General features: G+C 41.8%; 1 protein-coding gene across 1 annotated transcript in view; it reads left to right on the plus strand.

Annotated features, from left to right (window-relative positions):
* CCDC3 (coiled-coil domain containing 3) overlaps positions 1 to 22,241 on the plus strand; it is a 124,566-nt gene extending 102,325 nt beyond the window's left edge. Inside the window, exon 3 of the mRNA XM_063448219.1 lies at positions 21,592 to 22,241. Within this exon, the coding sequence (XP_063304289.1) occupies positions 21,592 to 21,867 (276 nt within the window). The 3' untranslated portion in view covers positions 21,868 to 22,241. The remainder of the gene's footprint in view (positions 1 to 21,591) is intronic.
* The last annotated feature ends 2,252 nt before the right edge of the window (positions 22,242 to 24,493 follow it).

Genomic DNA, 24,493 nt, shown 5'->3' on the forward strand with positions numbered 1-24,493 from the left:
GAGTGTGTGTGAGAGACAGAGAGAGTGTGTGTGAGTGAGAGAGAGTGTGTGTGAGAGACAGAGAGAGTGTGTGTGAGTGAGAGAGAGAGAGTGTGTGTGTGAGAGACAGAGAGAGTGTGTGTGAGAGACAGAGAGAGTGTGTGTGAGAGACAGAGAGAGTGTGTGTGAGAGACAGAGAGAGTGTGTGTGAGAGACAGAGAGAGTGTGTGTGAGAGACAGAGAGAGTGTGTGTGAGAGACAGAGAGAGTGTGTGTGTGAGAGACAGAGAGAGTGTGTGTGAGAGACAGAGAGAGTGTGTGTGTGAGAGACAGAGAGAGTGTGTGTGAGAGACAGAGAGAGTGTGTGTGAGAGACAGAGAGTGTGTGTGAGAGACAGAGAGAGTGTGTGTGAGAGACAGAGAGAGTGTGTGTGAGAGAGAGAGTGTGTGTGTGAGAGAGAGAGAGAGAGAGAGTGTGTGTGAGAGACAGAGAGAGAGAGAGAGAGTGTGTGTGAGAGACAGAGAGAGTGTGTGTGAGAGACAGAGAGAGTGTGTGTGAGAGACAGAGAGAGTGTGTGTGATAGACAGAGAGAGTGTGTGTGAGAGACAGAGAGTGTGTGTGAGAGACAGAGAGAGTGTGTGTGAGAGACAGAGAGTGTGTGTGAGAGACAGAGAGAGTGTGTGTGAGAGACAGAGAGAGTGTGTGTGAGAGACAGAGAGAGTGTGTGTGAGAGACAGAGAGAGTGTGTGTGAGAGACAGAGTGTGTGTGAGAGACAGAGAGAGTGTGTGTGAGAGAGAGAGTGTGTGTGAGAGAGAGAGTGTGTGTGTGTGTGAGACAGAGAGAGTGTGTGTGAGAGACAGAGAGTGTGTGTGTGTGAGAGAGAGAGAGTGTGTGTGTGTGAGAGACAGAGAGAGTGTGTGTGTGTGAGAGACAGAGAGAGTGTGTGTGAGAGACAGAGAGTGCGTGTGAGAGACAGAGAGTGTGTGTGAGAGACAGAGTGTGTGTGAGAGACAGAGAGAGTGTGTGTGAGAGAGAGAGTGTGTGTGTGTGTGAGACAGAGAGAGTGTGTGTGAGAGACAGAGAGTGTGTGTGTGTGAGAGAGAGAGTGTGTGTGTGTGAGAGACAGAGAGAGTGTGTGTGTGTGAGAGACAGAGAGAGTGTGTGTGAGAGACAGAGAGTGTGTGTGAGAGACAGAGAGTGTGTGTGAGAGACAGAGTGTGTGTGAGAGACAGAGAGAGTGTGTGTGAGAGAGAGAGTGTGTGTGTGTGAGAGAGTGTGTGTGTGAGAGAGTGTGTGTGTGAGAGAGAGTGTGTGTGAGAGAGAGAGAGTGTGTGTGAGAGAGAGAGTGTGTGTGTGTGTGAGACAGAGAGAGTGTGTGTGAGAGACAGAGAGTGTGTGTGTGTGAGAGAGAGAGAGTGTGTGTGTGTGAGAGACAGAGAGAGTGTGTGTGTGTGAGAGACAGAGAGAGTGTGTGTGAGAGACAGAGAGTGTGTGTGAGAGACAGAGAGTGTGTGTGAGAGACAGAGTGTGTGTGAGAGACAGAGAGAGTGTGTGTGAGAGAGAGAGTGTGAGAGAGAGAGAGTGTGTGTGTGTGAGAGAGTGTGTGTGTGAGAGAGTGTGTGTGTGAGAGAGAGTGTGTGTGAGAGAGAGTGTGTGTGAGAGAGAGTGTGTGAGAGAGTGTGTGTGTGAGAGAGAGTGTGTGAGAGAGAGAGAGTGTGCGTGAGAGTGAGTGTGCGTGAGAGTGAGTGTGCGTGAGAGAGAGAGTGTGTGTGCGTGAGAGAGAGAGTGTGTGTGTGAGAGAGAGAGTGTGTGTGAGAGAGAGAGTGTGTGTGTGTGTGTGTGTGTGTGTGTGTGAGAGAGTGTGTGAGAGAGAGCATGTCTGTATTGTGCAACTGTTTGTCAGTGTGCATGTGGCTATCAGTGAGCTTGTAGTGTGCATGTGTGTATCAGTGAGTTTGTGTGTGTGTCAGTGAGCTTGTAGTGTGCTTGTGTGTGAGTGAGCTTGTAGTGAGCTCGTAGTGTGCTTGTGTTTGTCAGTGAGCATGTAGTGTGCTTGTGTATATCAGTGAGCTTGGCTGTAATAAGCTTCTGTGTGTGCCAGTAAGTTTGACAGTTGTGAGCTTGTGTATGGTGCAGGGAGCTTGTCTGTAGTGAGCTTGCTTGTGTGGGTCAGAGAGGTTGTGAGTGTGTTGAGCTTGCCTGTAGTCAGCTTGTGTTTGCCACTGCGTTAATCTGTAGTGTGCTTGAGTGAATGTTTGTCAGTGAACTTGTGTGCGGCAGTAAGCTTGTCTGTAGTGAGCTTGTGCATGAGTCAGAGAGCGTTTGTGTGTATCGGTGAGCTTGTCTGTAGTGAGCTTGTTTGTGTCAGTGAACCTGTCCATAGGGAGCGAGTGTGTGTCAGTGAGCTTTTCTGAAGTCAGTGTGTGTGTGTGTGTGCCATTGAACTAGTGTGGTTTATTAATGTGGAACATCCTTTTAATATATATATGCTGAAATTATACAATTGACACACTGATGCCAATATGCTGATATCAGCATGGAGTATTTCCCTGCTTAAAGAATTGTCCCCAAGCAGAGCCAATCACAACAGACAGGAGGCGGCCTGGAGGGTGGGTGTTACAGCACTGTAACACCCATGGATCATCTGGAGCGAGGGGCTGCACATAAGACAAAATTCTTCCAAAGCACATACATATAAACAATACAAGCATACTATGTGACACAATGAATTAGAGGGCTGGAATTATTTTTTTCCAGGGCTGCTTTCTGTTCCCAGTCCGGCCCTGTCGACAGGCTTGGATATTTATGAGAAAACAGTAATGTACAATTCGCTTGCCGTGTTTTAAAGCGCACAAATTAGTTTGACACTGCTTTTTTTTTATTTATTTTTTGTGCTGGTGGTAACATAACGTTTTCAGACGCAACAACAGCGTATTTATATATAGTCTCATAATCTTGGTATACAGTGGCATAATAAAAATGCACAATTTTTGTTTTATGGCTCGCTTAACATTACTAGTTTGTTTCTAAGAGTTAATAATTGCTAGCAAGAGATATGGGTTCCACATATTAAACAGGTTAAGCAGGTTGAAACAGGTTAATTAGACACTTGTGTCTGATGCCGGTAGGTGTATTTAAAACCGGATTATTAGTTGGCTATTCTAGGCATAGACATTGTTTGCTTAGTGGATAGTAGTTAAGAGCATGCTTATTTTCACAGTGTAGCTTAAGTTAGACTAGTGTTATAAGAGTAGGCGACAAGGAAAATAGAGGTACTTTAGAGTCAAAACATATATCTGAAAACATGACCGTGTCCTCAATAGTAGGAGGTTTCCAACTCTGGTGCTTCAGGGTTGTGGGGATTCATCCGACTCCGACCTCCTGCATGTACCTCTCGTGGTTGGGAGATGTAGCTGTGTCTCTTTGCACCTTCTGGAAGGTCTGTGTTTGATGCTGGGTCTCGTGTAGGTGAGTGTCAGTCCTCCGCTTTGTCTCCAGCCTAGGCTGCTGTGGGAAGCTGTTTTTAGCTTGATGTGCAGTGTATGTTTGTAGGCTACTGCTCTTCAGGCCTTTCGTGGCGTAACTTGTGGTGTATTGGGCAGGTGATATCTTGCGAGCTAAGGGGGGTCCGTGTGCAGCTCTCATGTGCGGCTTTGGCGCTGTTATTCGGACTCTGTGTGTCTGCTTCGGGCATGCAGTGCCCCCCCGTCACTTCCTCCGTTTGGTTGTGATGCCGCTTACCTGCACCTGTGGCGTCATTGCCTTGCTCAGGCGCTCTGGCTGCCAACGCTGGGGCACACGTTGGCGCGGTAACCCCGTGGCCGGCAGCAGAACATGAGGTACGTTTCCCGCCTCTAGTCGCTCCCAGAATTTCTGGCAGATTGCATTGAATTTAGTTTCGAAGGCTGCTGCCCACTCATCAGCGGTCTGTAGCTTTGCGTTGTCAGCCTCCCAGTCGGCCATCTTGACTGGGCCTCGTGTGATCGGCTGGTCGGAGGTGTGCTGAAAGATGTCCCAGAGGTAAGTGGTCTCCTTGGGCTGGCGGACCGGGATAACCCCCGCCGGTTCAGAGGGGGGGGGGGGGGGCAGTGGCCTTTAGTCACAGAGACGTCTAGTGGTGGTGGGGGGACAGCGTCCGTCTCTCCCACGTCCGCCTTTTGAGTAGGCCTCAGGTGCTTGTCTGGTGAAAACTGCCCGTTTTGAAGTGTTTGGGGTCTCATTTTGCTCTGTGCAATTTCCTCATTCGATTGCATGCCTTTGGGGCACGATTTGTTGCCGTTTGGGCCTTGAAAGGTTTTTTTGCAGTTCAGTGCAGGAGCTCCTGAGGTAGTCAGCCACTCAGATAGGCATTTTAAAGTCTCCAGACTAGGCATTGATTGAGTAGGCATGATAAACACAAGTGCATTGTGGTCTTGATAGTTACAAACCCGAAAGTGACACACCGAGAGGGCATGTGATACGTTACTTCTTACATACAAATCTTGAAGGAGGAGGAGAATACATCACCTTTCAAAATGGCACGCACCTGCACATTGGAGTAATCAAGGAGTAATTGATGAAGGAGGTGGGGACAACTCTATTTTAAATAAGAGAATTGGGAAGACACGTCTCACCAATTGAATAAGCCTGTATTGGTGAAATGTGCCTTGGAAGAAGGAGGAAGGGACTGACTGCTGTTAAAAGAATTTTGTTTGCTTTTACTTGGTTTTTGACAAAATAAATATTTTTTTAATACAATTCCCTCTCATCTTTATTTGTATCTGGTTCCAAAAGGCTAGCCCACCTGGTCAGATCACAAGAGCTACTGTAGCTCATATTGCAGAAGAACGTGATGTTGGCCATGATAGATAGGTCTGATGAATCATATTTTCTTTTAAATCAAATGATGGCAGGTTGCGTGTGTGTTGCTTACCTGGGGAAGATACGGCAGCAGGAGGATGCACTGTGGGAGGAAGAGGCAGTGTTATGCTCTGGGCAATTTTCTTCTGGGAAAACCTTGGGTCCTGACATTTATGTGCATATGTTACTTTGACATGTACCACCTACCTAGAGTTTGTTGCATACCATGGACATCCTTTCATGGCAAAGGTGTTCCCTGATGGCAGTGGACTCTTTCAGCAGTATAATGCACCCCTCCACACGGCAATAATTGTTCAGGAGCAGTTTGATAAACATCTCCCAGATCTCAATCTGATGTGGGAATGTGGGATGTGCTGGAGCAACAAATCCGATCCATGGAGGCCCCACCTTGAAACTTGCATGACTTAAAGGATTTACTGCTCATGTCTTGTGCCAGATACCACAGGACATGTTCAGGTATTGTGGAGTACGTGCCTCAACCTATTAGCGCTATTTTGAAAGCATGAGGGGAACCAACACAATATTAGGCAGGTGGTTTTAATGTTGTGGCTGATCACTGTGAGTGCTTGTATAATTTTAGAAATTAATTATGTATATTAGGAAACATTTCTCATATGTGATATTTGTTTTTTAGAGTATATTGGGTACATTTTTGGAAACAGTTTGAAAAATATTAACTTATAATTCTCCACGCTTTATAGATGTAAAAGTGAAGATAAATCACTAAAGAGTATTGTATTTGAATAGACAAATACATTAACACGTACGTAAAAATGCTTTTTACCGAGGAACTCTAAGCTTAAATAGTCAATAATGCATTTAGTATTTACTGTACCAGAATGGTGAACAGACTAAAAAACTTTCCTTAGCAGATTATAAATCTAAAATAAACAGGGCAGTTTTAGATAATGTATTCCTCAGTCTAATTAACTAATGGAGTCAGAAGGTCTCCAGCACCAATTAGAATATGGTGTTTTCTTGCATACTTAATTGGAAATTTGTAATTTATTGTCACATTGAACACATGCATTTTCCCAGCATTGCTCATAAATACAACGCAAGTAATTCTTGCCGAGTGGAGCCTTAAAAAGGAAATTAAAGGCAGATGTTCTTAAATGCAGGATATTTTTTTTTAACAGCTGATACACACTGGTTGTTCTCATCATGCCATAACATTTGCAGAGTCTGTATTTACTGTAAATCAAAAATCCCCTTAGGAATATTAAGGATTAGAGAAGTTATTAAATATATTTTTGCATTTTAGAAAATATTTTGTGAATTTGAGTTTGTAGTCTGGCTGTTTTCTATACAAAACCACTTCAAATGATGTTTCCTATCAATACTGTTATTAGGTTTGTTAATTATTATATTTTTTATTGGAGGATGCCATTAAAACATTTTACCTTATTTTGCTTTTACATTTAAATTTACCGCAATTAACTAAAGAAAAGAAATGTTTGCTGATCCATGCTTTGATGGCTTTCAAGATGCCCATTGCAAAAAAATGGAAAAAGACACCAATTGATTCATGGCAGCATATTAAGGAAATTATTCTAACTCAATGTAAAATGGAAAGGGGTATCGCCTCTAATTTAAGCATTAATACACGTCAGTATGAGATCTGGGATAACTGGATAAAGGCCCTTGAAAGGCCAACACTGGCAAGAGTACTTTGACAAACATTAGATATGAAATTCGGAGGGGGAGGGGGGGGGGGGGGGGGATTCTACTACGAATTAAGACCGGGATTAAATATAATATGAGTAATAAAGAAAGAAATGTCAACTTCAATGTTTGTATATTTGTATATGAGTAGAGTTGGAAGTGAGGGACATTTGGCACCTTCACCTCTACTGATGTTTGTATGTATGGAGTATAATTCTTGGAGAGTTGTAACATTGTGTAATATTATTGATGATGTACAAGCCTTGGAACAATTTATGTATACTCCCTTGTGTCTATGTATGTAAATGAAATTCATTTTTTTATTTTTTTTGTGTACTAAATAATAAAAAAAAAATTACAAAAATTTTTTTTTTACCTTACCAGCCAATTAAAAGATTGTTTTTGGTCTCAATGTAGACCTCTGATCTAGAGATGGACAAGCTATTCAATATGTATTAGTCGAGTGGATAACTATTTAGTTACCATGCAAAAAGTCCAGTCCTGATGCATATAGCACAGCAGAATCCCCCCCAAAAAAGAAAAAAGATTTTGTAAAACGTAAAAAGCTCTTATTTCTTTTGTTATTCCAAAGTAAATGGTCAGTAAAATAGACAGAGACTTTAATAGCTATGAAGTTATGATCCTAAATTCTTTATTCATGAAATATGGGTACAGATACCTTGTTACTAGCTTAATGGAAATAGTCACTTCAGATTATTTGTTGCAGGATAATATCTTTGTCTGTGATTGTTTTTTTACTTCAGAACGTGTGGGATGTTTTTGTAAGTTAATTTATCCCTTCCTTTGACAACAAATTGATTGTTGTGAGAAAACCCACATTTGTGAAGCTGAAAGGAGAGTCGTAGAATTTAGATTCAAAGAATTTAACTTTAATCACACGCAGGATGTTGTTGCAGGCTCTAGCATGCTATTAAAAGAGCAGGAGATTTGGGGGGCAGGGCCGGACCGCCGTGCTGATCGGTCGCATGGCGGAGAGGCTCCGGAGGAACCAGGCCTTTAAGCCACAATAAGCAGATAATCTCACCTGAACGGAGCCTGACAATACCCACACAGCTGTGGGAGAGGTTGCGGATCCCCGAGATCGGGAGTTTCGGACCCCCCACGGGAAGCACGAGACTTCGGGGGCTGCGGCCTACCCTGGGAGAGCGGGGTGGACGGCCGCTGCCCTGTCTCCCCACCACACTGCCACACGCTAGAAGGATGGGGGCTCGCCGGCCCTGTTCCCCCCCCTCTGGGCCGGGGGGGGTCATCCCGGTCCCCACTGGGACGAAACCGAGCTGACTGAAGGGCCGACTAAAGGGTGCTGAATACCCAGGTCCCACAAGCAAAGATGGCGGCGGCGCAGAGCACCTAACCAAACGCTCCGGCAAATTAGAACCAAGCCGCTGACCTAACCAAAGGGCAAAGCGGGCACGCAGTGAACCCCGGCTGGAGAGCGCCTCCCTGGCCGACATATGCAATACTCACCTAAGATGGCGGCTTGTCAAGACCTCAAGCAACAACCACCATGCAGCACAGCAGCAATCTCGCCGGAGACCAACTTTTTCTGAAGCAATCGACACTGAAAGATATTGGGACTCTCAGAGCCTCCTGATCCGCGGTTCCAAGAAGCTGGCTACATTACCTATGTTTTTCTCCTTTTTGTTACTACTTAGTGTTGCATAACGTCCATGCCATGTGTAGCCAATTCCTGTTTAAGCATAATTAGCGACCACTGTTTATTTTAAATACTCTAGCATAAAGAGAGGATTGTGTAATCTCATGGTGTTGGGCAAAATGTTCACCTAGTAACAAACTACTACTGTGTTTTCAGCCCATATGTCTCTTCTAAGCTATTTGCATCCAGTGTTATGTCAGCACACTGAATACTCATATTCACATTATTTAATTTCCAAAAACTGATAAGTTGCCTTGCTAGCCTTTCTTGGCCTGACTTATTCTTTATCTAACACGGAACAAGTGGCATTTTTGTTCATTTGTTTTGGTAATTTTGTAAGTAATAATCTCTACCCAGTGGCACTGCTGGCTAGGTGTATTTGGGCATTGGGAGATAGATTGAAGTGCATGCACCCGCCTGTAGATATATTTTGAGATGGGAAATATCTGTCAACTTGTGCACCTGAAGCATGTTAAACTATGCCTTGCCACCTTACCATATAGTCCTACGTAGATCTAGCATGTTTATTATAATGTAAAAATGTGCAGTTGTATCAAATGCCATACAGTTGTCTATTTTGAAATGCTTGCAATAGCTATTGTGGCATTGTGAGTTTGATGTAATTTTTTGCACTACAAAAAAAAGAATTAAAAAAAAAAAGAGCAGGAGATTTAAAATAGAAATAAATTAAACACACTGTGCAATAAAGGAAAATACAACATTTAGATACTCTCAGGAAGTGTTTAGGACTTCATCTATAATGAGAGCATTGTGAATATATAATGCAACATTAATGTGATAAAAAAGCACAATTCAAAAAAATACAGTGTCAAAACTTAAAGTGATAGAGCTTTGATATATATATACACTAACAAATTAATATAATATATATATATATATATATATATACACACATATATATTTATTTATATATATATACTACAGTATTAATCAAAATTATTCATAATTAGTTTCATTTTTAGTTACATTTGGGGAAACCACTTGAAGTATTCGTTGTGTTGAGCTTGTTCAATTGCTTTTGTTTGATTTACTTATTGCAAACAGCTGAAAGCCTGTAAAATTTGACAATAAACCAATTTTTTTATTGTGGGTTCAATAATTTTGATTACAACTATTTGTGTGTGTGTGTGTGTCTATGTGTATATATATATATATATATATATATATATATATATATATATATATTTGTGAGTATATATATATCAAAGCACTATCACTTTAATTAAGTTTTGACAGTATATTTTTTTTAATTGTGCTTTTTATCACATTAAGTTTGCATTAAATATTTACAATGCTCTCATTATAGATTAATTAAATACACTTTACTTTTTTTTAGCACTAGCATTATTTAATTTGTCTCCCATGCTGGACTTAGTGCAGGGCCCACTGATATTGGGGTACTATGGCGTAGTGGTGGGTTTAACACAATATGGCCATATGGCGAAACTAAATCTCCATATTTGTTTCCTGAGACAGGTGATTTAAAGCGGCCTTTTAGACGTTTAAACTGTATTTTTGTATGTGCACTGCTCCTTAACCCCTTAACCCCCCTTAACCCCACATGATTCCCTTTTATTCCAGAAGTTTGGTCCTTAAGGGGTTACGCTGCATATTATATAAATTGTGGTATCTACAGCAGCACCACTGCTGAGAAGTGCATGCTCCAGGTGTGCCCCCAATTCCCTTTTTTAAAATTCTTTAATGGCAGAGAATTGAGCAGTGAGACTGCATGGGACATGATCTATATACCAAAACTGCTTCATTAAGCTAAAGTGTCAATTTAACCGAATGGCATGTTCCTTGCTTGCTGTCTGATATTTGGTATTGACCCTAACTGTTGTATCAGTTTCTCTGATATTCTTAATTTCGTGACTGCTGCTTCAGATACCAACCACACACATATTAGCGTGGAGCTGGGAAAGCACAGAAGCACCGTCTGAGCATGCACACTTCAACCTATAAAACCAATAGCAACAGGCAAGCAATTCAGTGACTGATTGGTAGAACTTAATTGCAGGGTTGGAATATATATTTTTTTTGTATTGATAAGATGTTTAGAGATTTAGCTGTCATTAAACTCTTTGTATACGCCCATATCAATCGAGGTGCAAACTCTTACAAACAAATAACTAATCAATCACACACAAGTACTTACATATATACAAAAACATACACTCACATAACGATACATGCATTCATACATAGCCACAAGATCACACACTTACATACATACAATGCGCACACACTTGCCAGTGTAGTTATTTAACCGCTCCTCCCTCTTTTGTTCAGTTCTGCCGATGGAAGTCTGCAGCACTGTCTCTTGTCTTAGTAGAGGAGCATGCTGTTCCTGAGTGCTGTGATAGCAGAGACAGCTTTCCCAATGTTTTCTAACTAATGCGCAATATCCAGACTCAATGCTGAGAAGATTAAATGTAATATTCTATCAGCGATGTCAGTGAGGATGGTGCTCAAGATTGAAAGTACCACACCCACATGTGATGGGACTACACAAAAGCGAAAACATTCTGGCAGGGCATCTGAGACTTCTTAGCCAAGGTGTTCAATAGACCATTCAACTTTAACCCATGGGCCTTTCTGTTAGGTAGACCTGTTGAGGGCCTACCTGCCAGATCCCAGTTATTAATGGACACAATAATAGTGACTGTAAGAAGGACCTTGGCTGTAAGGCTGTGGGTGGCTGAACGATACAGCTCCCATAATGGCAAAGGTAACGCATAGAATTAAGGAGAATTATCTCACAGCCGTAGTTCATTACTCCTTAGTTCATACAGCAATAGTTCATTAGTCTTTTGAGAATGCGTGGATTCCCTGGGTGGAAATGGAAGAGTAGGGGGCGCAACAGATGAGTAAGGGGTCGGTGGTCATACCTGTGAAAGGGGTCTTCCTCCTACAATTGTCTAATTTCCATTACTCTAGCAAACATGGATACAGTTGGGTCACTTTTGGTTTGCTTGGTTGATACAGTTGGTTTTATGGACCATCATATGGGGTTCTTACTAGGATTTGCCTCTATTCTATTTTAAACATCATGGGGGGGAGTAGTAGTCTGTTATCGCAGAACACACCTAGTCAGATAGCTTTGGAGATGCGCTGAAGAAAAACAGAGCCTTCAACCCATATAAACAGAATAGGAGACCACTGAGATGGCACAGCTATAACACTGTAATGATATACGGGCAATGGGCTTTTTTTAGCATCCTGGGGTATGGGCTTGGCATTTGACGCAACCATGTAAGTTTCACTCGCACATGTACTTGAAGGCTGCAATGTCAAAAATATGATTTGTGCACTGTTTTCCAATAATGAACATTTTGAGTTTTTGATGTGAACTTGTGCTATAACAAAATTGTAAAATAAGTGCAGTAAACAATGTATTCTGAACGTGTCACTGAATGTTTTGTATGGTACCCGTCTTAAATAAAGAATAAGGGGGCGGGCCTAGCCGCCGATCAGACTGGTCGCACTAAACATGGGCTCCGAGCAGAAACCCGCTTCCAAGCAACATTCCGCTGACATATCAAGCTGAAAACCACTGAATTGGTGCAGCAGAGCATCCAAGATACCCCGAGATCCAACCGGGTGGAATTCCGAGCTCAGAGAAGCATCTTGAGACTGCCCACGAGTTGTGGCCTACCCGCGGGTGCAAGCGTGGGAGAAGCGGCCGATCTCCCTGCAAGCAGTCCTGCGGGACCACGCTACGGTGCCTGGGACCTCCGTACCCCCCCTGTCAGTGAGGGATATCCCGGCACAGCCAATCGACATACAAGCCCTACTGTAAGGCAACTAGTGGAACCAGGAAACCCACCTGATCCTGAGCATCGTACGGTACCACGGCCTGAGCTAAAATGGCGACAGTATCACTGACTACGACGACCTAAGGCCTGCTGGAAAGCTTCGACCAGCGGCTTGAAGCAATCTTTAACGACTTTTGGAGGAAGCTGTGGTATAGAGGAGCACAGGACGGGAGGAAGCGGCAGCAGACCGTCAGGTGCCGACCCTCGCCTCCCAGTCACCCACACCATGAGGATGGCAGGCATCGGAGACCCGGATCAGCCCCCAGACCAAAGAGGCCGGGAAGAAGAAGAGGGTACGCCCGAAAGCCACATCATGCCGGGTATTGCCCAACGCTCACCACCGCCTTCCAAGAACCAGAGCCCAAAAGGGGATAACCCGGATACTCAACCCGTACCCTCAGCGGGGACAACCACAAGCTCAAACGGTGACAGCATCTTACCGAGACCATGCCTACAATGTTGTGAGATACCGGAGCAGTGGGGATCGCACAGAGGCTTCCGAGATCACCCGGGGCTGGCGGAGCGGCCAAGTGTGGACTGTCCGGTCGGGTGACAGCCGGCCAGAGGGGTGTCTGGCACAAGCTACAGACTGGGCAATATAAGGCTTTAGGCTTCCCTTCTTTACGGCAAAGTGTCACCCTGGCTCCCACCAACCATTGACTCTAGATGTTATGTTGATGCCTGTCTTTCCTGCTCAATTTCTTTTATTTTACCTTACTATGCATATCTCGAGTTGAGTAGTTATACAGCAAAGCTAGCAAGCTATTTATTAGTTTCAAACTTACCAACGTGCTATATCTCTGCATTCCCGTCATACTTAAATCAAGCATGTTCCATACACTCGACGAATTGTTATAACCAGCACACCCAGTTCTCAATGTTAACTACAGCCTAATACCTTTGCTAACCAATGTAAGATTATTCATAGCATCATAATGAGCCAAGTTATTAGTTTATCTTTCCTGATTCATCCTAATGCTTAAATGATGTAAACTAGCTACAGCATGGATAACACTCTCGATTGCTAGCAAAGTTTTATTTACTTGACCTAGCATGTTTATGTTCAGCAAGTAATGTCATAATCGTTGACTTTTGAAGCGTGTACCTTAACCAGACATACAGGGACCTAACCTAAGAAATGTTATTTGAATGTTCAGTCTAACATGCTAAACCATACTACCTTCATGTTTCTCTGCCTGTATTCTTCATGTTATATATAAAAAAAATGTGCTGTCTACACTGCAAAATGGTTTAAAAAGCATGCAGAAGCTGTTGTGGCTCTTCATGCCTGTTGTAAATCTGTGCACATGAAAAAATAAAGAATAAAAAAAATAAAAAATAAAGAAAAAAAAAATATTGAAAGTATCAAGATAACTATGTCTGTCACTAATCCCATGCAGCCTATCAGGGCAGTCAGATACCTCTTGATCTTTTTGGACTAAAACACTACTTTTCTGTGCCAGGTTCCATTTTGGGCCTTGAGCTAAGGGAAATTAATCTCTCTAAACCTATTGTGCCAGTTAGTTTGTCTGTCAACATATATTTTATTATGCAATTAATCACTGTATCCAGCACTGGGGAGTTTTTACTCTATAAAACAAAGTGCATTTCGATAAGCACCAGAATACAAAAACTGCAATCCAAAGTGTGATGTAGTTGGAATAAGTACATAAAATCACACTCTGTGCTACTGGGTTTCCTGCTGTTTAAACACTATTGTCTATTGCTGTCTACACAACTGTTTCTCATCATAGACACACAACTAATTTATATTAGAACAATATCTTAACAATGACGTCAATATTTTGTACATTTCGTTAGTGCTACCAAAATCCATCTTATGATATTGCATATAATTACTGAATATAAACAATTCACACAATTTATAAAACAAATGTTCTATGTTTACTTTGTGCAAACATTTGTTTTACACATACAGTTTAAGATTAGCTAGAATTTCTCACTGACTATTCATCTCCATGATTATGAGTGTATTATAATTGCAACTGAAATAAATATTTAGTCTGTAGGATTTTATGGCAAGATGCAGAGTCTCATCTTATGCATTATCTCGCAAATGCATGTATGACAAGTCCAAGGTATATATCTTAAAATCTCCAAATGATTGAATTAAAACTTGTTGCAAATGTAATATTTCACCCGAAAGTTGACTATATATATACACTTTTTTGCAATAAAACAAACAAGAAAAAATAATAAATGGAGCGGACAACAAAAACACCAGAACTTATTAACTCCTGATATGCTCGAATATCGTGCAGCCTTAAAACAAAGAGGTGTTTTCTTCAATAAGCTAGTTAGGATAACTAGAAAGACAAAAGAGACCGAACACAGGCTAATGTGATGAAATGAAACTAGTTTAATTCATTAAACTAAGTGGCTTTCCTGACACAATAGTGCGCTGAAGGGGTTTTTCCAGCGCCGGGCTCCCTCGGCGCTGTTGACCTCTCCTCCCCCGCCAACGTCAGCTCCCCTTTCAATTAAATGCCTCCAGCGTCGCAGATGCGCCACTAGAGGCTGGCTTAACCCTGCAATGTAAACATAGCAGTTTCTCTGAAACCTGAGGGTCCTGGCACCCAGACCACCTCTTTGAGCTGAAGTGGTCTGGGTGACTATAGTGTCCCTTTAAATACAATATAAAATCACAAATAACAAAAAAAAGAATAAATACTAAACCCAAAATATCCTAGTTAGAATAAAGGTGAAGGATCTCCTAATATATGAAAAAGATAATAAATGAGTCCACTTTTAATTCTCAAAAGAGGAGACAGAATGAAATTGTACCAATAACTTCCATATAACTCTTGAAACAAAACGAGGCTACAGCACAATGTGGGTAGTAAACAGATGAATCTCACAGTAGAAATGGACATCCTTAAAGTAGTGTAGTGGCACCTGGATTATTCACATTGTGAGATACTCATAAAGGATCTCGCATAGTTCTTAGCCACTTAAATTATCAACCAAACTAACCTCAAAATTACTAAATGTAGAGGAAGGGGGCGGGGCCTGACCGGGGAGCTGAGCAGATACGCTTTCAGCGAGCTCCCGAGCCTGGGCCCGATTTTCGGCGATAAACTGAGGAAATCTTGCCTGAATCGGTCCTGCCAACACAGCAACCGGCACCATGCAAACTGAGGAACAGAATGACACCTTACAAGCCTGCACATATGCTGAGAAACGGGGCCGGGAACTTTGGGCCTACCACGCATGGGGGATGGGAGAGACGGCCGCTCTCCTGACCCGCCGAAACAAGCAGCACCCGCAGCATCGGGCCTTCCAACCCCCCCCCCCCCCAGGACCAGCGGGGGTTATCCTGGTCCACACAAGCTTGTACCCGAAACCTGAACTAAGCGTAATGGGTGAGAACAGCCGAGAGCGTGAAACGAGAGACCAAGCGACCGCACCTAAAATGGCGGCAACAGGCCCAATTATAGACCAAACCTCCACCCAGCCTCTGCATGAGCGTCTTGACGCTCTGCTCAACCGTTTCTGGAAGATGTTGGAGGAGCGGATGGCACTCCAAACCTCTAACTGCATGGAAGAGTCAAGGCAGCCCCAAACTGCGAGGCAGAGTGAGCAGACCCCAGGAACAACCGCCACGCACCGACGGGCGGTACACCCACCCGGGCAGGGGTACGCTAAGAGACTCCCTCCTATACACCTACCACATCGCCGGAGAGCCGCCCGCCGCAGGCGGCGGATGACCAACAAGACGCTCCTCAGCGCCCATAATGGGAAAGACCCGGCCCCGAGAGGCAACCGAGTCTGTGGACATAAGGTGCCAACCCCACACTATGCCCGGAGGAAGGGAGAAGCCCCCTGCAGCAACCACTTCCATTCCTCGCTGACCCACCTGCAGTCGCTGCCGGCGATACTGCCCAGAGGGAGCTGGCGCGACCCACGTCTACCCGGTCATGCAAGCAGAGCTACCAGAACAGGCATCGGGTGAGGTAATCCAGGAACCTGCAGGTTGCGGCCCCCATCTAACAATCCAGCCCGCGACGCAGTAACTGCAATTTGACCAACCGAACTATGGACTTTAAGCATCTAATAACTCACATCAGCATGATACAGTACGGATTCTAGCTCTGTCTTAGCAAACATAGTGGCCATATACCCTGACATAGAGCAGAGAGCTTTGCTCGGGTTTTTTAAGTGTGATAAAATGTGCAGTGGTACTGACGAGAAGCACTAACGGATTACCCGAACCAATTGCACAACAATAAGGTTATGCTACAGTTATTATGTATATATTTGCATGTCTATAACTGAACTGTACCATATCATTTCAGTTTTACACTGTATCCTGCTACCTAGTATGTACAGCTCTAACATAGTGGCAGCTCAGAGAGTAAATTCTCAGCTGATCGCATACTGTCATATCTCTGCTTAGCCGATGCTGCTGTAGACAAGCTGGATTAACCTATTAGCTTCTTTTATAACCATAACCTGCAAGGAACTTACACAGCGTGATGTTTTACCTGTCTCTTTACATTTAACAAATTAGCCTTACTGTGCTCTTTACGATATAAGTGCATATAGTTTTGCCGTTCTTGTTACCACTATGCATGCCACCCTGCTGTCTCTTACTCTATAACACTCTTGGGATCGGATAATTATCCTCATGATGATTAAGATTTTCTTGTTCTTAAGCCTGGCGCAAATTCCCAACGTGTTTCTACCCATGTTTTACTAGACAAATTATTAGCCTGTTACTGCCAAGATTCTGCGCTATTAAGCCGTGTATATCATCTATATTGATCCTCACCCTGACATCTTTACTTTAATTTGTACCACTTAAGTTAAGCTTGTTCTGTTAATCCTAAATTGAGCGTATACTGTCTAACCGGGTTTCTCCAGAGGTCTGGTTATAATAATTCTGCGACTTACCAATCGGATCTTATGGTCCATAGCCTGTATTTTCAAGCTAAAGTTTAACAACAAAAATATTTAAAAATGAGGCATCGCAATCCTGGAAACATTATCTACTCTCTGATTGATGTAACAACCCTATGCTGTAAATCTCTTGAATGTTTTCCCCAATTTTTCTTCTGTACCCCATTCTACATGCCTTAATAAAAGAAAGATTGACAAAAAAAAAAAAAATGTAGAGGAAAACATAAAGGCTACAGCTGCTAGAGGGCTAATGGATGCTGTTGCAACTCGTAACAGAACTGTAGTATGTTAGCTGGTACTTGTATAAACAGTTACAATTGTAACTGAGATGTCTTGTGTTAAGGATGGTAGCTGTTTTTTTTTTTGTTTGTTTGTTTTTTAAATTTTTTACTTTTGCAGTGCAATGAAAAATAACAGCATGCGTGTGGTACCCCGACGGCATTCCTCATGCTATCAACATTTTTAACATCAGGGTGTTCGAGGATATGTGCACATTTTTTACTTTAGGTGTACAGATGTTGTTCACATATAAAACATAGAATTTACTTGTCATAGACACTGTGTGTGACTAGGAGAGTCTCAAGAGGTTCTGGCAGTCTTCACGAGATTGACAAGATTAACTTAATGAGTAGCATAATGAGTAACTGCCTGGCTAAGGTTACTACCAGCGTGGTGACATATGTTTATACTTTGCTAGGCCTGTGTGTCTGACTACAAATAACAGATGAGAGATAATGCACTAAACAAGAAATAACAAGAGGTAGGCTGTAGCATACATTACGGCAGCCAGTAGGTTAATTATGAGCTTTTATGTCCTTGTGTGGTATACTTGGAGCTGTGTAGGTAGTCCAGGTGCACCTGTTTAGCCGATGCCCGTGCGTGAGGCCGGTTCCAGCTGGTCTGTCGGTGGTGCAGCAGGGAACGGGTTCCACGTGTCCCGGTGGTGCAGCCTGTGGGAGATTTTTGTGGGTGTTTGCCTGCGTATGGAGCTCGTTTGCGGTGCCGTCCCTGGAGTATGTAAGCAGGTTAGGTGAAGTCACGGGTGGTCTTGATGCTTTCCACTTTGTGTTCGCCTTGCTTTTCCCCCTCCTTGGGCGTTGGTGCGCCGCTTGTGCTGTGCACGTTTGTGGGGAGCTTTTCGCGCCCTCAGGGATTGTTGGGGTCTCCGTGTCTGGCCCAGTTTTCCCGCCTTCGAGGGGCCTCGTGGGCCTTTCGGCAGGGCACGCATGGTAGTGGTGACGGGCCCTGCCACATGTGTGTCATTTGGTGCTCGTTTTAACCTAGGGGGCTCCCCTTGGTGATGTCTGTCCCCAGGGGCTGCGCTTTCCCGCTGTACCTGCTTATGATGTTCTGCTTTGCTTTCGAGCTTTTGCCAGAATCTCTGGAACAGGTCGTCCAGGGGGGAGTGTCTTGCCGCGGCTCCTGTTACCGCTGATGCCCCAGGGAGCGGCCGTCTCCCCGTGGCTCGGCCCCAAGTAGGCCGCAAACCTTGATTTGTCGGTATGGCTGTGCAGGGGCTCGTGAGGGGCACCGTTCGAATCGGTAGCGATCCTGAGTAGAGGCACTATGCTCTCTTAGCTGTGAGCGGCTATGGTCCGGCCGGCTTTTTTTTTTTTTTAACAGCGTTAACGGGTCAAATGTGTCTTATTGCAACTACTCACTCATTGTTAATAATAATTATAAAACTCACTGTATTGTCTCATTATTAGAAGGGACCATATAAGTCAAGCATGTCAAACTCAAAGGACAACACGGGCCAAATAAACTAGGTTTAAGTTTATGTGAGCTGCAAACTAACAAAAACTTCAGTTTTCATAGAAACTTAGGTTTATTAAGAAAAGTACAGTATAAAAAAAGTTGCCTAACTGACATTGGACATCCTCACGCTTGTAGGGCTTCAAAGTAAACAAAAGAGAGATTTATTTAACCCCTTCAGGACCGGCCTGTTTTTGCGATGTTTGTACGTTAAGGACCAGAGCAGTTTTAACACTTTTGTGGTGTTTGTGTTTAGCTGTAATTTTCTGCTCTCTCATTTACGGTTCCCATACAAGTTATTTATTGTTTTTTTCACGACAAGAAGGGCTTTCTTTACATACCAGTATTTATATTATGTCATATATTGTATTTAAAAAAAATAATGAAATATGGTGAAAAATAAAAAAAAAAACATGTTTTTGGACTTTTACTTGAAAAATCTTTTACTTATCTACAAAAGCTAATGAAAAAAACTGCTAAATAGATTCAAAATTTTGTCCCGAGTTTAAAAACACCCAGTGTTTACATGCTTTATTGCTTTTTTTTGCAAGTTATAGGCCTATAAATACAAGTAGGAAATTGCTGTTTCAATATATATATATTTTAAATGTATCAATAGTGACATTGTTACACCGTTATCTGTCATAAATCCCCGAAACACACCTAACATGTACATATTTTTTAAAGTAGACAACCCAGGGTATTTAAAATGGGGTATGTCCAGTCTTTTTTAGTAGCCACCTAGTCACAAACACTGGCCAAAGTTAGCATTTATATTTGTTTGTGTGTTAAAAATGCAAAAACCGCTAACTTTGGCCGGTGTTTGTGACTAAGTGGCTACTAAAAAAGGCTGAACATACCCCATTTGCAATACCTTGGGTTGTCTTCTTTTGTAAATGGTATGCCATCATGGGGCTAATTCTCATTCCTTGGCTACCATACGCTGTCAAAGGCAACCTAACCAATCTGACAAATTTCAATAAAAAAAAAAAAAGTAAAATCAAGCCTTATATTTGACCCTGTAACTTTCACAAACACTATAAAACCTCTACATGTGGGGTACTGTTATACTCAGGAGACTTCGCTGAACACAAATATTAGTGTATCAGAACAGTAAAATATATCACAGCAATAATATCCTCAGTGAAAGAGCTGTTTGTGTGTGAAAAATGCAAAAAACTTCACTTTCACTGACAATATCATCGCTGTGATATGTTTTACTGTTTTGAAACACTAATATTTGTGTTCAGCGAAGTCTCCCGAGTAAAACAGTACCCCCATGTACAGGATTTAGGGTGTCATAGAAAGTTACAGGGTTAAGCACAGTGCTAGCAAATTAAATTATCTGGACTTTTGGCCTGGGTTGGCAGGCAGGTCCCTCAAATTGCAATCATTAAAATTACTTAATTAGGTAAAAATATTACATAAATATGCACGTAGAATTTTAATATATATACATATTTATATATTTGACGTCTACGTGTATATTTATGAAATTATTAATGTAATTTTGTATGTGGACATATGTATATTTTGTATTATTTTTATTTATTTATTTATACATAGATATATATATCATTACATTCTAAGTGTATTTTGATATAAATATATATATATCAATATCTAAATACTGTTAGAATAAAATTGAATATATATATATATAATTTTTTTTTAATTATTAAAAATTATTTTTATTTTTTGTTATTTATTTTTATTAACATATTATTTGTATTTTATAATAATATATATATACCATATATATAGTTATTATATATATTGTATATATTCGTGTGTAATTTAAATATAAGTGTATTTTTATATTAATATACGTATATATAAATATAAAAATACACTTAGTGTGACATTATATATATGATACATATACATATATTATATATATAGATATAATACATGTATATATATATCATATATATATACACATATTATTATTTTTTTTACACTGATTGCTATTTTTTTAACTTTATTTTTTTATTTTACACTTGCAGGGAGACTGCCTGTCAGCACAGACAGTCCCCCTGCAGGCAGATACAAAGACCCCTATTGCGGTCATGTGATCGAGTGATCACATGGCCGTGGGGTCCTGATCTGCCGAGGGGGGACTGCCCGGACAGACAGGCAGTCCCCCTGGACCGGGAGGAGAGCTGATCGCCGCCGTGGGACCGACGGCGATCAGGTAAGTAGCCCAAAACCGTTATGACGGTTCAGGACCGTCAGCGGTCCAAACGCACGTTTTACCGCTGACGGTCCTGAACCGTCAGCGGTCCTGAAGGGGTTAAAGGAGATATGTATTTGCATATAAACAATGTTTCAGTCCAACTACCTTGACATATTAAGAAAAGTTTGGTAATGGGACTGAAATGGTGAATAGCCATATCTGGAGTGACAAAATATCGTTTCCACTATCTATAAACTTATAGTTAACCCCTGCTTTCTATTTGAACTTTAGAACATTTTAATGTAAAATGTCTAGAAAGAAAGAAAGAGGAAAGAATAATTTTGGGAAGATTTATAGAATGACATTTTGCCACTGTAGTGTTAATTATTTTGTTGAGGAGGATGTTTATGTGGAAATCTTTATTCTTTGTGGCTTTCTTGGCCATTGGTGACAAAGTATGTTTGACTCACATACAATAACGTTCCATTTTGATTTGTTTTAAACTACTAACAGATTAATTTACTAAAGTGAGAGATCTCGGGAATTCAAAGTCAACAATCCTTCCATTTCAGCTAATTTGGTCTTAAATTTTAAATTCACTTTAAATTCCCAACAATTCTCATTTTGGGTAACAAGCCTGTAAATGTTTGCCTTTAATATGGTTTTTGATTGTTGCATTTCTCCCATGTCAGTGTGTAATAGATTGTTCTCTCTTTTCACAGCTCATGTGCTCATCCATCCAGAGTGCATTATTTGAAGAAGAGGACAGAGTAAAGAAGCTTCAGCAGAAAGTGGCCGCATTGGAGAAACGTAACAAACAGTTGCGAGACCGTGTCAAAAAAGTTAAGCGTTCCTTACGGCAAGCAAAAAAGAATGCAAGGCTGATGGAAATGACAAACAGGAAGCTAAATGAGAAGCTATCCTCTGAAGACAAACACATCCCACATGTAAACGCTTTCAAAAAAACAAAGACCCATCCCACCTACTTTAAAGTATAACACAGCCTGTCTTATAGACGCTAATGTAGAGCTATTTGCAGTAGGCTGAAACCATGGGCTTTGGAAGAAGGAGAACTCAGCATTATGTGCTTATGTATCTGTTATCCTAAACATCTCTCTGCTTGATAAATATGCTTTATTAAGTAGACTAGGCTTAGAGGGAGTCCCATGGGGGTTTTTCTAACGGCTTCTTAGTGGAGTTGCAGGGCAGCACCACATTTGATAGAATGTGACTAATGTCAGTCTCAAAGAAAATAGTGTTTAAATTACAACAAAAGTGCGTTAATACTGTTTTATAGCTGTTCTTGATAAAATATTATGTTTGTGTTTATTATCTACTGTGTATTACCATTTTATATATATACTTTTGAATACCTTGTAAGAAATATTTTTTACTACAATGCCATTAAATGCTGAAACGATATACTTCTTTTTCATTACCAGGATTGATATTTGCATATATGTTTATTTTAATTCTTTATATTAAAGAATGAGCGAAACATTTCAAGACAATTCATGAACAAAAGAAACAAAAAAAAAAAAAGGAGAGGGGATGGGATGGGAAGAGAAGAGAAGGGGAACACGCTGTGGTGATGTTGCCTAGATCAGTAGCAGCATTATCAGTTAGGTGGTGGAAATGTAATCCGTCCACGTCATCTATATCGTTTCAAACAACGGTAAGGTGTTAACAACTAAGATGCTGTTAAAACTCTTCTAGCTGTTAAGCAAATGTTGATCTCTCTTGGGCAAGCCCTCTAGACAGTGAGATAATAAAATAACCAAGTCAAATGATCTTTGGAATACAAATGCCAGCAACCTCTCCACCTCCTTCTAAAAGGGTACCACCATTGGGCATGTCCACGCTGGCCGCATAGTCAACATCAAGTATCAAATGGCATACTGCTTTCCATATAGAGCTATTGCATGGGGGTAGTATGCCATCTAAATAGTATTTTGTACATTTGTTCCTGGGAAAGCACACAAATAGAAACTTTAACTGCAGCTTTCCATATTTTCTCTAAAGAGTCTCTCTCTATAACTTACTCCTGTTCCCATTGCAATTTATTGTAAGGGTCACCGTTCATGACGAATAGATAAGAGATATAAGACCTGATCTTCATAAAATGTTAATTGAGAATTTGCGGCTCTTTTGATTATGTCCTGTGTTGTGAAGGTCTTGAAAAGCTACAACAGAGAAGTCTCTTCAGAGGTGTAAATACTAAATAGTGCTGACCTCCAGCCCCCTCCAGGTGTTTAAAGTCTCTTGGTTACATGCATGGAGAGAGATCTCTGTTTCTGAGAACTGGGGTTAGGGGTGATGGGGTAGAGGACAGTTTAAATTTCAACATCATTGTGGCGTCATTTTGTATAACCAAATTGAACCACTTTGAAAGCCCCAGTTTAAGAGTGAGATGAAGAGTAGTTGCAGGTCAGATAGGAGACTTATGCCAGGGTTGTTATTTAAAACTTTATTGGTGCTTTAAGACATATTATGCAACTTGAGGGAAAATAGACTTTAGGCAATATGCCACAAAACAGGATACTTGCCACAGAACAGGTTACTTGCAAATATAGGAAGACTGTGATCTCCAGGTAGGGTTGAAACAAAGGCAGGCTGGTTACAGAGGCAGGCTGGTTACAGAGGCAGGCTGGTTACAGAGGCAGGCTGGTTACAGAGGCAGGCTGGTTACAGAGGCAGGCTGGTTACAGAGGCAGGCTGGTTACAGAGGCAGGCTGGTTACAGAGGAAGGCTGGTTACAGAGGAAGGCTGGTTACAGAGGAAGGCTGGTTACAGAGGAAGGCTGGTTACAGAGGAAGGCTGGTTACAAAGGAAGGCTGGTTACAGAGGAAGGCTGGTTACAAAGGAAGGCTGGTTACAGAGGAAGGCTGGTAACAGAGGAAGGCTGGTAACAGAGGAAGGCTGGTAACAGAGGAAGGCTGGTAACAGAGGCAGAGGTCAAAATCATACGTAAGAGTGGAGCAGGTTTGAAGGTAAGTCTGGAGCAGGTTCACCGGAGCCAGGAACTGAAGTGATTCAGGCAAATTACCAACGTCAATGTAAAGGCCCTGTTGTGAGCAGGGTGTAGCCTTATGAAGCCTCTTCATTAGTCCAGGCAGGTGAGGATGATAAGGTGATTGAGGAGACTAGTGGCTAGGGAGACCACTAGAGGCGAGAAACAGGTGTGGCATGAAATATTAACAGAAGAAAAGGAAACATGTTCCTGGTTGTCAGGATAGGATCCTGACAGATGCACTTTAGGCAATATTTATCACATATGTGCATCAGTAGAGAGGTGGAGTCTGGAAGTCCTAAGAGTACACGCAAAAGACCTGTCACTTTGGGAAAGTTCATTTTCTAAAGATACGCTAGCATAGGTGTAGGCAAACTTTGGCACTCTAGATCTTGTGAACTTCATCTCTCCTGATGCTTTGCCATCAGGGGAGATGAAGTTCATTTAAATTACATTTAATTTCAGATAATTGCAGTAATAAAGTTGATTCTTGAAGAGTTCACATACTGTATAATACATAATTCTTGAAAAGTTTACAAGTGGTATAATACAGACTGTTTATAAATAACCCAGTAGAGATTAGGAGCCCTTCATTTAACATGTTCATTTTATTA

This window comes from Pelobates fuscus, chromosome 3, assembly GCF_036172605.1.
Source record: "Pelobates fuscus isolate aPelFus1 chromosome 3, aPelFus1.pri, whole genome shotgun sequence".
NCBI classification, from domain to species: domain Eukaryota; kingdom Metazoa; phylum Chordata; class Amphibia; order Anura; family Pelobatidae; genus Pelobates; species Pelobates fuscus.